Raw genomic sequence first — 19,228 nt, forward strand, 5'->3', positions numbered from 1 at the left:
TTTACTGTAGAGAGTGGACAGAGGGAACAGGGCTGGAGCAGATGGACACGTGTCATGACAGGGGCTCTCCTGTGTGTGTGTGTGTGTGTGTGTGTGTGTGTGTGTGTGTGTGTGTGTGTGTGTGTGTGTGTGTGTGTGTGTGTGTGTGTGTGTGTGTGTGTGTGTGTGTGTGTGTGTGTGTGTGTGTGTGTGGATGGTGATTTACCTGTTGCTCGCTGATTGCTTTGATGAGCAACAGGCGTGCAGCCACCCTGACCCCCGGCCCAATGACCTCGACCCAGGACAGGTGTGGCTGCTTCAACCACACCACCCCCACACCACAATGTCATGGGGGTGGTGTGGGGGCGTGTTCCATGGGGGTCATGGAACAAAATGTATGTTTTACGTAAGATCAAATGAAAATGTCACTAATGTGTAACTTTAGATACAGCTGGTTCCTGGTGTTCAAAAAGGTCACCTCAGTACAAATGTTTTAGGGAAGTAGGTACGTAAGTAGATAGATATTCACTTCACCTGTCAGCGGTTTTAATGTTGTGGCTGATCGGTGTATAAACATGTATAAACATGTTTAAACATATATAAACATATAAACATATATAAAGATATATGAACATATAATCATATATAAACATGGACGTAAACATATGGATAAAAGCTGAGGGAAGGACCTGAATGGACTCTGCTGTTGACTCTGTTTTTAAAAGTGAGCGATAACAGCGACATCCCATAAAACGCTGAAGAAGCGACGGGTCATCAGGTGCTTAGGGCTGATGGCTCCTCCTGCACCGGGAGGGACAGGCAGCCGGAGCGGGCACGCCCGACACCTTGTTTCCATGGTAACCTATTGATCATCATCATTCACCCGGCAGCCCCTGATGATGAGAACGGAATGAAACAATGGACAATGTCATCGAACAACTGGTGTTTCTCCTGGAGAAGCTCCTTGGAACAGAGCAGGATGAATGACTCCAGCTCCGCAAAGGCTCCCTTGACAAAAAAAAAGAATTGATCGAGTCGATCGATGGATGGAATTGATAAAAAATGATGTAAAAAGCGACGTCGGGCCCAACATGTATCGTGATGAAACGGTGTTTTTGTGCTGTGATCAGGACCAGACCATGGGGTGATGAAGACACTGTGCTGACCTCCATGCAGACCCCCAGTGATGGCCACAGCATCTCCACCAGTCTCCCAGTAGGTCCTTACAGTAGGTCTCCACCATCTTCACAGTAGGTCTACACCAGCTCCACAGTAGGTCTACACCAGACCCACAGTAGGTCTACACCAGCTCCACAGTAGATCTACACCAGCTCCACAGTAGATCTACACCAGCTCCACAGTAGGTCAACAACATCTTCAAAGTAGGTCTACACCAACTCCCCAGTAGGTCTACACCAGCTCCACAGTAGATCTACACCAGCTCCACAGTAGGTGTCCACCAACTTCACAGTAGATCTACTACACCAGCTCCACAGTAGGTCTCCACCATCTTCACAGTAGGTCTACACCAGTCTCACGGTAGTTCTCCACCAGCTCCACAGTAGGTCTACACCAGTCTCACGGTAGTTCTCCACCAGCTTTTTTAAAATGTATTTTTAAGTTTGTTTTTTAAACAATCAAAATCAGAACCCTGTTGTGTTGTGAACTGGACCACGTTGTGCACCACCATAACAGCAGTTCCTTCACCTTCCCGATCCCAGATCTCGTGCCTCATTTGGTGCCGTGCCGGAGCTGAGGCGTCCGTCCTCCGGTGCCTCGGAAAACCGCCACGCGTGGCCTCACTAAACAGGAGGGTTTTTGGCCGCGCGGCTTGAAATCCTCGCGGTTCCGACGCTTTCCTCTCCCCGTGCCCCTCCAGCCAATCAGCAGCGGCGCTCGTCAACGTCACGGTGGCTTAGCCAACCAGATCCCAGGTCCTAGAAGTTTTCATACAAACTGTTATTTGTTAACATTTGAGAAGTATTTGAAAAGTAGTGAAGGACAAATGGGGTTGGAAATAAGAAATCTCTAAAATAGGCCCGATCTATAATGTTTATTTATTGATTTATTTTTAACAAAAATAATAATAATAATAATAATAATAATCAAAAACCCCGCCCGACGTACAGCCCCTGTACTTGCCACAAGGCCCTTTTCTGGGAGAGGCCCTGGTAGGTCCTTCCCAGTAGGTTCCTACACCCTCACAGTAGCTCTCCACCAGCTCCACAGTCAGTCTTTCCCAGTAGGTTCCTACACCCTCACAGTAGGTCTCCACCAGCTTCACATTAGTTCCTTCCCAGTCGGTTCCTACACCCTCACAGTAGGTCTCCACCAGCTTTAAGATGCTCACTGTGTTTCCTCAGTTCGTTGGATGACCCGTCGGGCACAGAGCAGAGCCAGCAGCAGGTGGAGGAGGTGGAGGTCCTCCAGTCCCCAGAGAAGATCATCCTCACCATCTTCCTCTCCATCATCATCATCATGACGGTGTTTGGAAACCTGCTGGTCATGGTGGCGCTCTGCAAGGACAGACACCTACGGTGGGTGTCTCTACTGTACCTCCACCTCTACTCTACTCTACCCCTACTCTACCTATACTCTACCTCTATTCTGCCTCTACTAGTTATAAACTAGACATATTATTTGTAGAACTAGACAATTATTATTTAGTTATTATTTAGTCTTTATTATTCATTAAACTAGTCACACTAGTTATAAAACTAGAAATACAAGTTATTAAACTAGTCATACGAATTATTAAATCTTTCTAATCCATATGGTGTCTCAGTGTATTACTGTATTCAGTAAGTAGTGTGTATATGTAGATGTATATGTTATATGTAAATATAATGTATATAGTAGTGTATATGTAGATGTATATGTTATATGTACATATACCATATATAGTAGTGTTTATATGTATATGTATATGTTATATGTATATATAATGTATATAGCAGTGTGTATATGTATATGTTATATGTATATATAATGTATATAGTAGTGTGTATATGTATATAGATACCAGAGCTGGCCAGCCTGTGTGGGTATGTACAGATGATGTGTGTCTGACCGGACTCGTCCTCTCCTCTAACTGTCTCTGGTCTTTCTGCAGAAAGAAGAAGACAAACTACTTCATCGTGTCGCTGGCGTTCGCTGATCTGCTGGTGGCGCTGGTGGTGATGCCGCTCGCCGCCATCGAGCTGACGACGGGTCAGTGGCGCTACGGGGACCTCTTCTGTCTGGTCAGGACCTCCCTGGACGTCCTGCTCACCACAGCCTCCATACTACACCTCTGCTGCATCGCACTGGACAGGTGGGGGAGGGAGGGAGGGAGGGAGGGAGATAGTGTGTTGATGTGTGTGTGTGTGTATTATTATACGTTTGGTCATGTATGTGTGTGTGTGTGTGTGTGTGTATGTGTGTGTGTGTATTAGTATACGTTTGTTCATGTGTGTGTGTGTGTGCAGGTACTATGCCATCTGCTGCCAGCCTCTGGTGTACAGACACAAGATGACTCCGCTGCGCGTGGCGGTGATGCTGGCCGGCTGCTGGCTCATCCCCTCCTTCATCTCCTTTTTACCCATCATGCAACGCTGGAACGCCATCGGCATCGAGGACATCGTGAGTCTGGCCTTAGAAACCAGAGAAGAAGAGGAAGAACTTTGATCAGTTTTTATTTTTTTTATTAGTCTTTGAATATTTGTATTTAAATTTTTAGTATCATCAGTTTGTGTAGTACTTTCATCACTTTTTAATCGTAATTATGAGAGTTTTTATTAGTATTTTCATTAGTATTTTTATTAATTTATTTGTTTTTATTGGTTTTAATTTTTATAAGTTTTAGTATTTTTGTCTTATTTATTTAGTATTATTATTCATTAGTATTTATTTGCATTTCTACGAGTACTTATCAGTATCAGTATTTGTATTACTTTTTGTCAGTATTTCTATTCGTTTTATTTATTTTATTGGTTTTTATAACTTGTATTAGTAATGCTGCAGTACGGTGACTTTAGACTGACCACCCTCCAGATCGAGGAGCGCCACCTGCTGGCCGGAGGCTCCAACGACACCAGCTGTGTGTTCCTGGTGAACCGGCCCTACGCCCTTATCTGCTCCACCGTGGCCTTCTACGCCCCGCTGGCCCTCATGGTCCTGGCCTACCAGCGGATCTACGTCACCGCCATGAGCCACGCCCGCCAGATCGAGACGCTCCAGCGCGCCGGCTCCGCCCCTCCTCCGTCGTCCTGCCTGGCCCCGGCCCCGGCCCTCGTGCCGGGCTCCCGGAAGACCTCCGCCCGCTCCGAGGCCTCCGCCGTGGCCTCGTCCTCGCACTCGGACAAGGGCCCGCTGGCCGCCAGCCGGATGCGGGTGGAGACCAAGGCGGCCAAGACGCTGGCGGTCATCATGGGCTGCTTCTGCCTCTGCTGGGCGCCCTTCTTCATCACCAACGTGGTGGACCCCTTCATCCACTACTCGGTGCCCTGGCAGCTGTGGACCGCCTGGCTGTGGCTGGGCTACATCAACTCAGGGCTCAACCCCTTCCTCTACGCCTTCCTGAACCGTGCCTTTCGCCGCGCCTTCCTGGTCATCCTGTGCTGCGGGAACCAGCGCTACGCCCGCCACGGGCGGCTGCCGCGGGGACCCCACAGGAGGCCATGCTCCGCTGCCTCTGTCAACGGGACGTCCATAGCACTCAGGTAGTGTGTATGTGGATATATGTACTGTATGTGTATATATACAGTACATATATACTATATATGTATATACAGTATATATACTGTACATGCATATACAGTATATATACTGTATATGCATATACAGTATATATATATACTTTATATACAGTATACGTATTTATGTATACACATATGTGTGTATATATATATATATGTATATATGTCTGTTAGGGATATTGAAATGAGGCTGTCGATGGGTTCTCCGTTTCGACAGTAAAAAGTAAAATTGAAATAGAAAGCAGTTTTTTATTTTGACCTCCTGCCACGCCCACTCAGCCGCCGCTTCGGACGCCTCTCCAGCTTGTTTGTGGCTGAATCTCTCATTCATCAGGATAAATGTGTTTATTTCTTTGAGCCTACGTTGGCCAACGCACGGGGGCATCTGCAGCTCAGATCACAGACATCTCTTGTCCCGAGGAAAGTTTTAATTGCACATTAATTTATTTTACTGTGTTTTTTAATTGAATGAAACGAACAGAAAGGCCGGTGTGTAACCGTGCGTAACGGGGACACTTTCCACTCCCTCCAAACAAGGAGCAAACGGTAAAAACATCCCTTATGTATATGTAGATGTGTGTATATACTGTACATACTGTATGTTTGTATGTTTATATACAGTATATATGTGTGAATGTATATATGTGTATATACTGTATATACTGTGTGTGTGTGTGTGTGTGTGTGTGTGTGTGTGTGTGTGTGTGTGTGTGTGTGTGTGTGTGTGTGTGTGTGTGTGTGTGTGTGTGTGTAAATGTGTATGTACAGTATGGACATTTAGTTCCTGCTGTTCATGGAAGATATAATGGATTTTTTTATTTTCAACCTGCAGTGAAAGTTTGTTGCTCCCTGCTGGAGACACACACACACACACACACACCCTAATTTACCAAATTGCACACATGCCCTCTCCACCTAAAAGGATCTTTTCATTCTTTTCTTTCCCTTTTTCCTCCTTCAGCCTCAAGTGTTTTCTCTCAAAAACATTTTTCCACCAGAAACTGACTTCCTCTCTCTCTGTCTCTGTCTCTCTGTCTGTTTCTCTCTCTCTCAGATAGACCGATATGATTACCTTAAATAAACCTAAATATAAACCTAGGTGCTGAGATCATATTTCTCATTTTGTGTGTGTGTGTGTGTGTGTGTGTGTGTGTGTGTTGGCTTGTGTCTGTGCACGGCGACAGATAACATTATTATTATTATTATTATTTATTAACGCCGGCGGCCGAGTGTCCGTCCATTAAAGGAGACGGAAAACAGAATCAGATTAAAGTAGAACGCAGTGTGCCAAATAATGTGGACGGATCGAGCCGCCGTGCATTATGGGAGATACAGTGTGTGTGTGTGTGTGTGTGTGTGTGTGTGTGTGTGTGTGTGTGTGTGTGTGTGTGTGTGTGTGTGTGTGTGTGTGTGTGTGTGTGTGTGTGTGTTTGTGTGTGTGTGTGTTTTAATCTTGTTGACTAAACACAGTCTGCCACACACTCTGTGTTTGGCTATAATCACAAGGTTACACAATATTTACCAAAATGTATAGCTCTGTAGTTGGTCTGTAGTAGTTCTGTAGTAGCTCTGTAGTAGTTCTGTAGTAGCTCGGTTGTAGCTCCATAGTAGCTCTGTAGTAGTTCTGTAGTTGCTCTGTAGTAGTAGAAGCTGTGTAGTAGTTCTGTAGTAGCTCTGTAGTAGCCCTATAGTGGTTCTGTAGTAGTTCTGTAGTACCTCTTTGGTAGATCTTTAGTGGTTCTGTAGTAGTTATGTGGTTCCTGTTTGGTAGATCTGTAGTAGTTCTGTAGTAGCTCCGTAGTAGTTCTGTTGGTGTTCTGTAGTAGTTCTGTAAGTTTTCTGTAGTAGTTCTGTAGTCATTCTGTAGTAGTTCTGTAATTGCTCTGTAGTAGGTATGTAGTAGTTTCATAGTTGCTCTGTAGTAGTTCTGTAGTAGCTCTGTAGTAGTTCTGTAGTTTCTGTTAAGTAGTTCCGTTGTAGTTATGTAGTAATTATTTTGTATGTAGCTCTGTTGCCGTTCTTTCGTAGTTCTGTAGTTGTTATGTAGTCGTTCTTTAGTAGCTATGTTGTAGCTCTGTTGTAGCTCTGTCATAGTTCTCTGGTAGCTATGTAGTAGCTCTGTAGTACCTCTGTAGTAGTTCTGTAGTAGTTCTGTACTAGCTCTGTAGTAGTTGTGTAGTGGTTCTATAGTAGTTCTTTAATAGTTCTGAAATAGCTCTGTAGTAGTTCTGTTGAAGCTCTGTAGTAGTTCTGTAGTAGCTCTGTAGTTTTGAAATTGTTCTGTAGTAGTTATATAGTAGTTCTTTAGTAGCGCTGTTCTAGCTCTAGTAGCTCTGTACTCATTCTGTAGTAGCACTGTAGTAGCTCTCTGTAGTAGCTCTGTAGAAGTTCTGTAGTAGATCTGTAGTAGATCTGTCATACCTCTCTGTTGTAGCTCTGTAGAAGTTCTGTACTAGCTCCATATTAGTGCTGTTGTAGCTCTGTAGTAGTTCTGTAGTGGCTCTATGGTAGCTCTGTAGTAGTTTCTGAATAGCTCTGTAGTAGTTATATCGTAGATCTGTAGTTGCTTTGTAGTAGTTCTGTATTAGCTCTGTAGTAGCTCTGTTGTAGCTCTGTCACGGTTCTGTAGTAGTACCGTAGTATCTCTTTAGTTAAGTACACGTAAAGAGTCAAAGTTAAATTTAGATCTTTTCCAACAGTTTGGGGCGGAGGAGAGGTTCCGTCCGGACGCTGAGCTTACAGTGAATAACGACCGGGGATAATATCTGGAAAATATCTGGAAAATATCTGGAAATACCTGTAAAAATCGATATATATATCCAAGTAATGAGCCACGGCATAACACGTCACTGTGGAATTGAAATGAACGTCTGGGTGTTTTGTGGCTGCAGTGACACTGTCAGTCCTGCTGGTTTTGGGGGTTTATTGGTAATTAAGCTCAGATTCCCCATCTTTAAACCGCTTTTCCATTTCCTCGTTCCCTCAGCTCCGTGCGGCATTGCCAGATTCTTATTTTTCGTGGTTTTCTTGTTAAATGTCGTTGACTCTGAGGGGTTCTGGGGGATGTCTGCCTGGCCCGACCTGGCAACCCTGCTGTTACCTGGCAACCCTGCGCTCAGAGCTGCGCCAATGAAAGCCCGGCGTTTGGAACGACAGGTGCCCCTTCAAGTAAAAGTACAACTACCCTGACACCAAATGACACTGCTAAAATGTAAAAGTAGTAGAAGTACCACATGTACTGAAGTAAAATGAAGTAAGTACCTGCGTACTTAAATGTACTTAGAGTATTGTTGTGTAAAACTACTTGTCAGATTCTGGCTTGAGTGATCCTGCAAAATCGTAATCGTCCAATCCCAACCCCCCAGTGATGCCGATAAGACGTTAAGACCATAAGACCAAAAGACCAAAAGACCATAAGACCGTAAGACCGTAAGACCATAAGACCATAGGACCATAAGACCATAAGACCAAAAGACCAAAAGACCAAAAGACCATAACACCGTAAGACTGTAAGACCTTAAGATGGTTAGACGTTAAGACCATAAGACAATAAGACGGTAGGACCATAAGACCATAAGACGGTAACACTATAAGACCATAAGATGGTAAGACCATAAGACCATAAGACGGTAGGACCATAAGACCATAAGACGGTAACACTATAAGACCATAAGATGGTAAGACCATAAGACCATAAGACGGTAGGACCATAAGACCATAAGACGGTAGGACCATAAGACCATAAGACGGTAGGACCATAAGACCATAAGACGGTAAGACCATAAGACCATAAGACGGTAGGACCATAAGACCATAAGACGGTAGGACCATAAGACCATAAGACGGTAAGACCATAAGACCATAAGACGGTAGGACCATAAGACCATAAGACGGTAACACTATAAGACCATAAGATGGTAAGACCATAAGACCATAAGACGGTAGGACCATAAGACCATAAGACGGTAGGACCATAAGACCATAAGACGGTAGGACCATAAGACCATAAGACGGTAAGACCATAAGACCATAAGACGGTAGGACCATAAGACCATAAGACGGTAAGACCATAAGACCATAAGACGGTAGGACCATAAGACCATAAGACCATAAGACGGTAACACTATAAGACCATAAGACCATAAGACCATAAGACCATAAGACGTGGGACATAATGTAATGAGGAAAATTCGTTGTCACATTCCATTTCTGTGGCTGTAGCTGATTCAGACAATACACTTGACAATGAGGATCAGAATAAGACACAAAGTCACTGATACTACAGCCCGTGTGTTAAATAAGTATAACAAACAAAAGACACATTCATTATTTATCCTGTACTTGTCGGTTTGAACGTTGCAACTGCTATTTTCAACAAAAAAACCAAACAAAGCAACAATGTTTTGCTAGAGGGGAACGCTGGTAGTAGGAGGCGAATGAAGTTGTACCGACGCTTCCTGTGTCATCCACACGTAAAACAGTACCGTCTCGGTCGTCAACTCTCACCTTGTGTAGGCGTGGTAATAATAATGTAATAATCCACCATCCATACAATGAATAATTTAAATTTCCCAAAAGCAGTGCCACCTTCCTTCCTGCATCCATGTTTGTTGACAATATTGCTGTGAATATTGTGGTAGAGCAGTTCCGCCGCTGGTTTGCGACACAGCGAGCGGAATACACCGCTCCGTCAAACACAGACTGTGATGGAACACAGTTTTCCTGGCGGTTGAATAAAAAACATTAGAAATCGTCGCCCATCAGCCGTTGACGACTGAGCGGTTGATCGCCACGGGCCCAGTCAGATCCGGTGTGTTTTTGGGATTATGGGATGTGTACCATAATGAACGTGTTATTTTTGTACTTAAAATGGAGATTATTTTGGTGTGGAATTACACAACTCAGTTCCATCCATCCATCCATCTATCCTTACATCCATCCATCCATCCATCCATCCATCCATCCATCCTTACATCCATCCATCCATCCATCCTTACATCCATCCATCCATCCATCCATCTATCCTTACATCCATCCATCCATCCATCCATCCATCCATCCATCCATCCTTACATCCATCCATCCATCTGTCTCTCCCTCTCTCTGTCTCTCTCTCTCTTTCTCTGTCTCCCTCTCTCTCTGTCTCTCTCTCCCTCTCTCTGTCTCCCTCTCTCTGTCTCTCTCTCTCTCTCTCTCTCTCTCTCTCCCTCCCTCTCTTTTCTCTCTTTCATTTTCCCTCACGTCCGTGTCCGTGAGGTGCGTTCGTTGTTCTCTCCTTCGATGAATCTCTGGATTTGTATCAGATCTGTACAAGAAGCAGCAGCTTCCTCCCTCCCTCCATCTGTCCATTGTTCATCGTTATATCATTACCAAACTGTTGTTGTTCATTGTTTATCTTTAGGTTCATTGTAGATTTCCAGTGTACGTCGCCTTGAGTCGTTTTTTAGCTCTGTTCTACTTTGCCAATTTATCTGTAAGTTCCGCATCATTCAGATTCAGATTCGTCCGGGAAAGGTGGACCCCGCCACCAGCAAGGGGAACAGGATGGTGATGAGAAGCAACATGCAGAACAAAAATACACTCAACGTCTGTTTATTGTGAAGTGCCGGATAAATAAATCGTCAAGCAAAGGGATTTTCCCGAACAGGGCGATCTCAGGGATTACCACTTCAATCCAGTCCAGAGTCGTCCCGTTCAGCGGTAACTTTAGTGTCAATTTTTAATCACTGGCCACATTTTAAACGGTAATTCCTGTTTTTTGTTTTTTTTGCCTGGTTAAACGTTTTTGAAAAACCCGCTAAATTATAAACTTGGCTGTGAAAATGTCCGGTAATAACGCTCGTGCGAAATGGTGAGACGGGCCAGTGGTGCTGCCTGGCACCCGCACCTCAGGCGGCCCGAGTCTGGCCCTCACCTTCGTTGGCCACCGGTTTTGTTTCGCCCTCTGCCTGTGAGCCGATCTGGCACCTACAGCGTTAGCAGGGGGGCGGCCCCCGCGCCCTCTCTCCCCTTCTCTCCGGATCCCGGCAGCGGCGAGGTCCGTGCCTGGGGCGCTGTAAGCTAGGTGTACATTATATCTGCGTCTGTAACATAGACTGTTATTGAAATGTGACATAATGAGGTTCAAATTTGCGCGGCAAAATAAATTATTTTCGGACACCGGACCGAGTTTTACGACAATGGTGCAAAAGTGCAATAGCACTCAGAAACTGTAGGGGCGCCAAATACCGAATACCAAAAGTAACGTGGCGCGCTTTAAATTTGTCAAAATTATTTCTTTCGGAAAAGAGTGAATCCACATTCATTTAATCCTAAATCATGATTCTCAGTTTGCGACGAGAAGATTATCTCTCTCTCTCTCTCACTGTCTCGCTCACTCACTCAGCTCTCTGACTCGAAGATCTCGGCTCCTTTTTGTTTCACAAAAGAGATCCAGACTCAGTTCAGCCTGTGTGTCTGGCTGCAGTTACCGATTCTTGAACGAAACTGACGAACGATTGGCTTACCGGAGTGACTCCAGACTCCCGACTCTTTTTTTTAAGATTTTTCACAATAAACGACTCGTTTGCATCGTCTTGCATCGCTATTTGGAACAAGACGGTTCTCTCCACGGTTATGGAGAAGCACTGAGCTCTGAGGAATGAGGGTTTCCAAAGCCCTGCCAGGTCCTGCGTGTATGGATGTTGTATGGACGATGTTACCAATAAGTATTTCCAATAAAGCGTGTTGGAAGGCTTCATTTAACATCATTATTCCTGGATGTGAACCGTGTAAAACACCCTCCTACTGCAGTGAGACCGTGTTGTAGCAGCTGCTCTGCATCAGTCACCTGCATTTTTGGGGAGATTTTTCATTATGAGTTCATTACAGTTTCATTATCCAATAAGGCGTAGGGCTGGTCAGAACGTCTGCTCTGGGTGATCCGTTCCTTTCCAGTCAGTGCATCTGGACGTATCGGGTTTTACAGGTTTTTCAGGTGCGAGTTATTTTTCTCGAGTGTTGTGCATCTTCTAGGCCACCAGAGGGCCTATATTTATCTATATATATATATATATATATATATGCAGCGATCAGCCACAGCATTACAACCACCACTAATAACCACTAATACTGTGAAGCTCCATCTCGTCTCGCCAAAACAGCTCTGACCCGTGGAGACATGGACTCCACCAGACTCTGAAGGTGTCCTGTGGTATCTGGCACCAAGACGTTAGCAGCAGATCCTTTAAGTCCTGGAAGTTGGAGGTGGGGCCCCCATGGATCAGGCTTGTTGTTACAGCACATCCCACAGATGCCCCATCAGATCGGACCGTAACCCCACCCATCCACATGATGTAGAACAGAAGGTGATTCATCAGACCTCCACCTTCTTCCATTGCTCCATGGTCCAGTTGTGACGCTCACGTGTCCATTGTAGGGGCTTTCAGGGGTGGACAGGGGTCAGAATGGACACTGTGAGCGCCCATACGCAGCAAGCTGCCCTGTACTGTGTGTTCTACACCTTTCTATCACAGCAGCATTCACTGTTTCAACACTTTGTGCTGCAGTAGTTCTTCTGTGGCATCGAACCAGACGGACTAGACTCCTTGGAGCACTTTTGGTTGGTATCAACCACTGCACAGCGGGAACAGCCACAAGACCTGTGCTTGTGGAGAGGCTCTGACCCAGTCGTCCAGCATCACAATGTGCTCCTTGTTAAAGTGGCTCAGTATATATAATAATAATAATAATAATAATAATAATAATAATAATATATAACAGTTAATATATAATAATAATAATATATCACAGTATATATATGATAATAGTATATAACACTATATATATAATAATAATAATATATAACACTATATATAATAATATATAACAGTATATGTATAGATATAATAATTATAATACATCCCAGTATATATATATAATATATAACAGTATATATATATAACATGTTAACATGTATATATATATATATATAAATATATATATATATATATATATATATATATATATATATATATATATATATATATATATATATATATATATATATATATACATGTTAACATGTTATATATATATATATATATATATATATATATATATACACATATATAATATATACCACCCCTTGCCAGGTGCCATTGGAACCAGATGATCAATGTTCTTCACCTGTCACTGGTTTTAATGTTGTGGCTGATCAGTGTATATACAGTATGTATATACACTGATCAGTGTATATACAGTGTATATACAGTGTGTATATAACCCTCCATCTCTCCAGTAAACACATTATATTCACCCACTCTCCCCGGTCAACCTCCATTACTTATAGTTAAACCACATGATGATGATCATCTCCTGTTTGGCAGCGGTGTCTGTCATTTTCCGGCGGTTTGAGTCCGAATCCGATCCTGAGTCAGAGCCACTGCCATGGTGGCCCCTGACCCCCGGCGGCCCTGACCCCCCGCGGCCCTGGCCCCCGCGGCCCCCCGCCGCCCCGGGCCCCGGTGGCTCCGGCCCTGGCCCCGTCTCATTTGAATGGGAGCCTCCTTTTCCATCCTCTGGCCTTTTAAGGAGACGTTCAGCTGCAGTGAAGCCTCTGACTCAGAGGAAGTTCTGCTTCAGTTCTGTTTGAATCAGTGTGTGGAACATGATGGTGTCTGGGACGGACCCGGAACCTTCCTCCTTCTTCCGTTTCAGAGGAAGGAAGGTTGAGTCGACTGGCTTTGTAAACAGCAGGTGAAGCCGCCTGTGAACGGGTGACAGCTCCTCCTGCGCTTTTCCTCCGTTTTCTCCTCTCAAGCTTTGGAGTCGCTGACGCCGGAGTTTCACTTTTATTTATGACGCGACTCTGTGGAATCCTGGATCCTGATTGGTCGATAGCAGCAGCCAGCGCTGAGTTAAAAACTAGACATACTAGTTATAAAACTAGAAGTACTAGTTATTAAATTAGTCGTACTAGTTATAAATCTAGACTTACTAGTTATAAAACTGGAGGTACTAGTTATTAAATCAGTCATACTAGTTATAAAACTAGACATACTAGGTACACAACTAGAAATACTAGTTATTAAATTAGTCATACTAGTAATACATCTAAACATACTAGTTATTAAACTAGACATACTAGTTATTAAACTAGACACACTAGTTATAAAACTAGAAGTACTAGTTATTAAATAAGTCATACTAGTTATAAAACTAGACATACTAGGTACACAACTAGAAATACTAGTTATTAAATTAGTCATACTAGTTATACATCTAAACATACTAGTTATTAAACTAGACATACTAGTTATAAAACTAGACATACTAGTTATTAAACTAGACATACTAGTTATTAAACTAGACATACTAGTCATACTAGTTATAAATCTAAACATACTAGTTATTAAACTAGATGTACTAGTTATTAAACTAGACATACTAGTTATTAAACTAGAAGTACTAGTCATACTAGTTATAAATCTAAAGATACTAGTTATTAAACTAGACGTACTAGTTATTAAACTAGACACACTAGTTATTAAACTAGACACACTAGTTGTAAACTGCAGTGCGTCCAGGGTCCTTTTTCTGTTCCTTCCTGCTTTCAAGAAGTCAGAGAGTAGAGGAAGAACAGTGTGTGTGTGTGTGTGTGTGTGTGTGTGTGTGTGTGTGTGTGTGTGTGTGTGTGTGTGTGTGTGTGTGTGTGTGTGTGTGTGTGTGTGTGCGTGCGTGCGTGCGTGCGTGCGTGCGTGGGTGGGGGGGGGGGTCAGGAAGCTCTTGTGGGATTGAAGACTTTTTAAACGGAACATGGACCGAGAAACGTTCCTGCAACACTGATGGTGATGAGATCCATCTCTCTCTCTCTGGGTGATTCCAATATTATTATGGTTTATTTTTATTATTATTTTTCAACATTGAATCGAAGAAAACATGTATTTAAGAAAATGGGTTTACTCACCTAATCACATCCCATTAATTATTATTATTATTATTATTATTATTATTATTATTATTATTATTATTATTATTATTATTATTATTATCATTTTGAAATCCCTAGGTTCCTGTGCTGAACATGGCTTTAATGAGTAACAGGGTTGAGTTTTTAGTACAGAATTTCAAGTGGTGTGAAATCTTTATCACAGCGTCCAGGCAGATGCTGTGTTGATGTTAGCTCCGCCTCCTCCACATCTGCAGGTGGTGTCTGCAGCTTCCTTTCCATTGACAGAGTAATAACAGTTTAATGACCATGTGTTGACAGTGAATTTACAGTGTAATTATAATGTTGTGTCATTGTTGTTACGCTGAGTTTACAGTGTAATGATATTGTTGTTTCATTGTTGTTACAGTGAGGTTACAGTGTAATTATAATGTTGTTTGAGGGAAGTTATAGTGTAATTCTGGTCAATGTGAGTATTCCATCCTCTCTCTGTTTATGTGGAAAGTGGAAGAGGATATTTATTCACAGAAATCCAGACAAAGCCCTTGATGTCGAACCCACTTGGAGGTTATTTAGTTTGTCATGACCAGAGGGGACCTTCAGCCCCCAAAAGCACGATGAGGCTGGATCAGAACAGAAGGGCAGGAAATTCACTTCCAGGGGCAAAACACATTTTCCGGGAGGAATTTCTTCTGTTTTGGCAGCGGAGACAGCGTTGGAAAAACAAACAGGGTTTGGGTTACCTAATGCCGACGGTATTTGGGGAATGTCTTAACGCGGCCACGGCAAAAGGTTGAGGTGATGTCCACGTAGAGGAGTCGTAGTGGCGTGATTTAATCGCGATATCAGGTTAAACCGATTTGGTTCCTTGTGTGGCTGTATCTGAACATGTTCTCCCAAGTGTGAAACTCGTTCTGTTCTGTTCTGTTCTGTTCTGTTCTGTTCTGTTCTCTTCGATCCTATTGAGTGGATGACAAGAATTGCTGCGTCTTTCCATCTTCGTCCTTCCAACTATTTACCTACATTCAAAGTATATCAATGAAATTTAAATGTATAGGTCTTAGAAATGTCCTGGGACCCAAGTAGGATTGTCACCCTGAGGTTGAGAATCCCTGGTCTATTTTGTAGTTTGCGTCCCAAGTTGGAGGCAGAAGCGGCATCTTGTTGGACCCTCATGGGTTCCTCAGTGGAGCCTCATGGGTTCCTCAGTGGAGCCTCATGGGTTCCTCAGTGGAGGTTGTTTGGCGATGAACCTACCCATTGTTGGGTGGAGAATGCACTCGCGGCTGCTATACTGAGGGTTCACCGGTACGGGGAGTGAAAAAGTTATCGTAGTTGGCCGGAGGGCAGGGCTCCGTTATCCATTTCCTTCTAGTCTGAGGTTCAGACCACCTGGTTTAGGCTTCCCAGTGGGGTGCTCCATCTGGCTTTTGTTCTTCTTCTTTCTGTGGTTGACCATTGGACGTTGTATTGTAGAATAGAGAACTGCATTTGGGATATCCCGTGTTCCACAAAATGACTTGCCAGAGGGCTGGCTGTTGTTTTGTTGTGCCTTACTGTATTTGTGGTGGCTGATGCGTTGCCATAGGGGGGTTTCCTGTTCCTCCCATGTAGCCTGTTCTGCATGTGCCGCACCTGATCTAATAAACACAGTTTTTGGTTTTGTGTGATGTTCCTCTCGTCGTGGCGCATGCAGCTCCGGTTTGTTGATTGGATGCTGTCGGTTGTTGTGTAAATCCAGTTGTTTTTCTCCTTTCTGGTGCTTGTTGGGCTCAGGGTTGGGCTCAGGGTTGGGCTTAGGGTTAGTCCCGTCTCTTCTCCGACTGTCCTCCAGGTGATGTAATACTCTCCTAGAGCGCGTCAGACCATGCAAGCGAGCTGCAGAGCTGCTCATCCCAAGCCCAACCAACTTCTGCTCCGACACGGCGAACCCTGCAGAGCTCTGGATGTGAAGCTGCCTCAACCATTTTTATTTTTTTTATTTCTTCATCTCCGGTAATAGGACTTGAAGGTCGCTGTTGCCTAATTCCAGTTAACTGATTAACATTTGAGTTGTGACTCAAATATTTGATGTGGAGACTGTCATTTTTACTTTTTCTTTTTGACATTTTTTCCTAATTGTTTACACGCGGTTTATGCAATCAAATCTCGTATCCTCAGACCCTCTACACACAAGTCCACAAATTTCCTGCAAAATGAAACTCTGCATTCAAATCAATATTACGTCTTCTCAAAATGGCGTTTTGTGTTGAAATAACACACACACACCACACAAAACCCCATGAATGGAAAGCACCAGCACCAACTCCTTATCAGAAGACTTATTCCCTTCGCAAGTTCAGTGTTATACTTACTACATTTATGCCGTAGTCTGTTATAAAATATTTTTGTTGCAATGTTTTTATACTCAAGTATAAAACACACAAGTATACTGTCATATAAAAAGAAAAGGTTTTTGTTTTTTCCCCCCAAAATACTGTACACATCCCAACAAGTTGGATGTGTAAAGTGTTCTACATACAGAACAAATCATGGAAAATGTACTGTATACAGTAATCATTGAGTATGCCTCTCTCTCCTATGTTGGGATCCATTGCTCCAAAACAGAAGGTTCGTCTGTGGCCCTATTGCTATAAAGCTCCGATTGCTAATTGAACAATTGCCCAACGTGTGTTTGCCAACGTGCAGAGTCAGCGTGGACTGTGGGAAATTGGAGTTTGGCATTTTGAACGGCGGTGTGTTCCATGTGAACGCAAGAGATTTTATTCATGAAGCCTGTCACTGCATACATGTATGAAAGTATGTATATGTATGTGACGAATAAACCTCTTGAATCTTGAATCTGTGCCAAGTGTAGAGAACCGTGCGTAGTGTTTTGGAGGAATGCCAGCTTCACCACTGCAACCTCGGTGCAAAGCAGGAAGGTGCTTTTGCATTTTCGCAGAATTAGTTGAGGGGATGGATGCAGGTTGTGGTCAATGTGTCTCACATCCCAGTGTCAGTGTGGAAACAGTTGAGAAGAACTGCTAAAACTGGAGGAAAGCAGTATGGTTTGCAGTATAGTTTTTCACAATGGTACATTTTGCTCGTACTTGGGTTATATTTATCAATATTCTTGAGCTGTGTTTAGTAATAGCCATCCAGCTTCCAAATTTGAGGCTGATGTTGCTCCTCTCTCTCTCTCCCCATCACCATGTCCTCCAGCGTTCCTGTACGAAAACACTTCCTATCTCCTCCATCAGCGCTCCCCCTTTCCACCACTTCGGCCCCAGAGAAGCCACTGATAACACAGAAATTTGATTATTTAATGTACGAGAAAGAAATGAGCATGAAATGAAAGGTACACAAAGCACTTCCTCCCTCCATGTAACGAGCAGCGTGCGATGGTCCAGATCTCCCACATCACAGATGTTTGATCTGGTGAGCGACTTCAAAAACAACCAAAAGTAAAATGATATCCATCCGTCTGTCTGTCTGTCTGTCTGTCTGTCTGTCTGTCTGTCTGTCTGTCTGTCTGTCTGTCTGCCTGCCTGCCTGTTTGTCTGTCTGTCTGTCTGTCTGTCTGTCTGTCTGGCTGGCTGTCTGTCTGTCTATCTATACATCGATACATCGATACATCTATCTAGAAAGATGGGTAGTATGTTGGATAGTATGTTGGAAAATATCTTGTAATACTTTATAGAATGTTGGATAGTATGTTAGAATGTTGGGAATTATGTTGGAATGTTGGATAGTATGTTGGAATATCGGACAGTATGTTCGTATGTTGGAATGTTGGATAGTATGTTGGAATATCGGACAGTATGTTCGTATGTTGGAATGTTGGATAGTATGTTGGAATATCGGACAGTATGTTCGTATGTTGGAATGTTGGATAGTATGTTGGAATATCGGACAGTATGTTCGTATGTTGGAATGTTGGATAGTATGTTGGAATATCGGACAGTATGTTCGTATGTTGGAATGTTGGATAGTATGTTGGAATATCGGACAGTATGTTCGTATGTTGGAATGTTGGATAGTATGTTGGAATATTGGATAGTATTTTAGAATGTTGGATAGCATGTTGCATGTTGGAATGTTGGATAGTATGTTAGTATTTTATCATACTGGATAGTATGTTAGTATGTTGGAATGTTGGACAGTATGTTGGATAGAATATTGGAATGTTGGAACGTTGGATAGAATGTTGGAATGTTAAATAGTATGGTGGAATGTTGGATAGTATGTTGGATAGTATGTAAGTATGTTGGATAGTATGTTAGAATGCTGGATAGTATGTTAGTATGTCGGAATGTTGGATAGAATGTTGGAATGTTGGATTGTATGTTAGTATGTTGGAATGTATGTTAGTATGTTGGAATGCTGGGCAGTATGTTAGTATGTTGGAATTTTGGAATATATGTTAGTATGTTGGAATGCTGCATAGTACCACTTTAGTTTAGTTTAGTTTCTTCTAGTATGTTGGAATGTAGGGCAGTATGTTAGTATGTTGGAATGTTTGATTATATGTTGGAATGTTGGAATGTATGTTAGTATGTTGGAATGCTGGGCAGTATGTTAGTATGTTGGAATGTTGGAATAT

At 43.1% G+C, this 19,228-nt stretch overlaps 1 protein-coding gene across 1 annotated transcript in view; it reads left to right on the forward strand.

Moving 5' to 3' along the window:
* Positions 1–266: 266 nt before the first annotated feature.
* Positions 267–19,228, forward strand: part of LOC307243083 (5-hydroxytryptamine receptor 4) — a gene marked incomplete at both ends in the record, with an annotated part of 26,527 nt that continues 7,565 nt past the window's right edge. The window contains 6 exons of the mRNA XM_080017733.1: positions 267–286; positions 1,110–1,229; positions 2,343–2,516; positions 3,092–3,292; positions 3,447–3,600; positions 4,012–4,679. Coding sequence (XP_079873859.1) covers positions 267–286; positions 1,110–1,229; positions 2,343–2,516; positions 3,092–3,292; positions 3,447–3,600; positions 4,012–4,679 — 1,337 coding nt within the window. The remainder of the gene's footprint in view (positions 287–1,109; positions 1,230–2,342; positions 2,517–3,091; positions 3,293–3,446; positions 3,601–4,011; positions 4,680–19,228) is intronic.

The sequence above is a fragment of the Zeus faber genome (genome assembly GCF_960531495.2).
Source record: "Zeus faber genome assembly, chromosome: 17".
In the NCBI taxonomy this organism is placed as follows: Eukaryota; Metazoa; Chordata; class Actinopteri; order Zeiformes; family Zeidae; genus Zeus; species Zeus faber.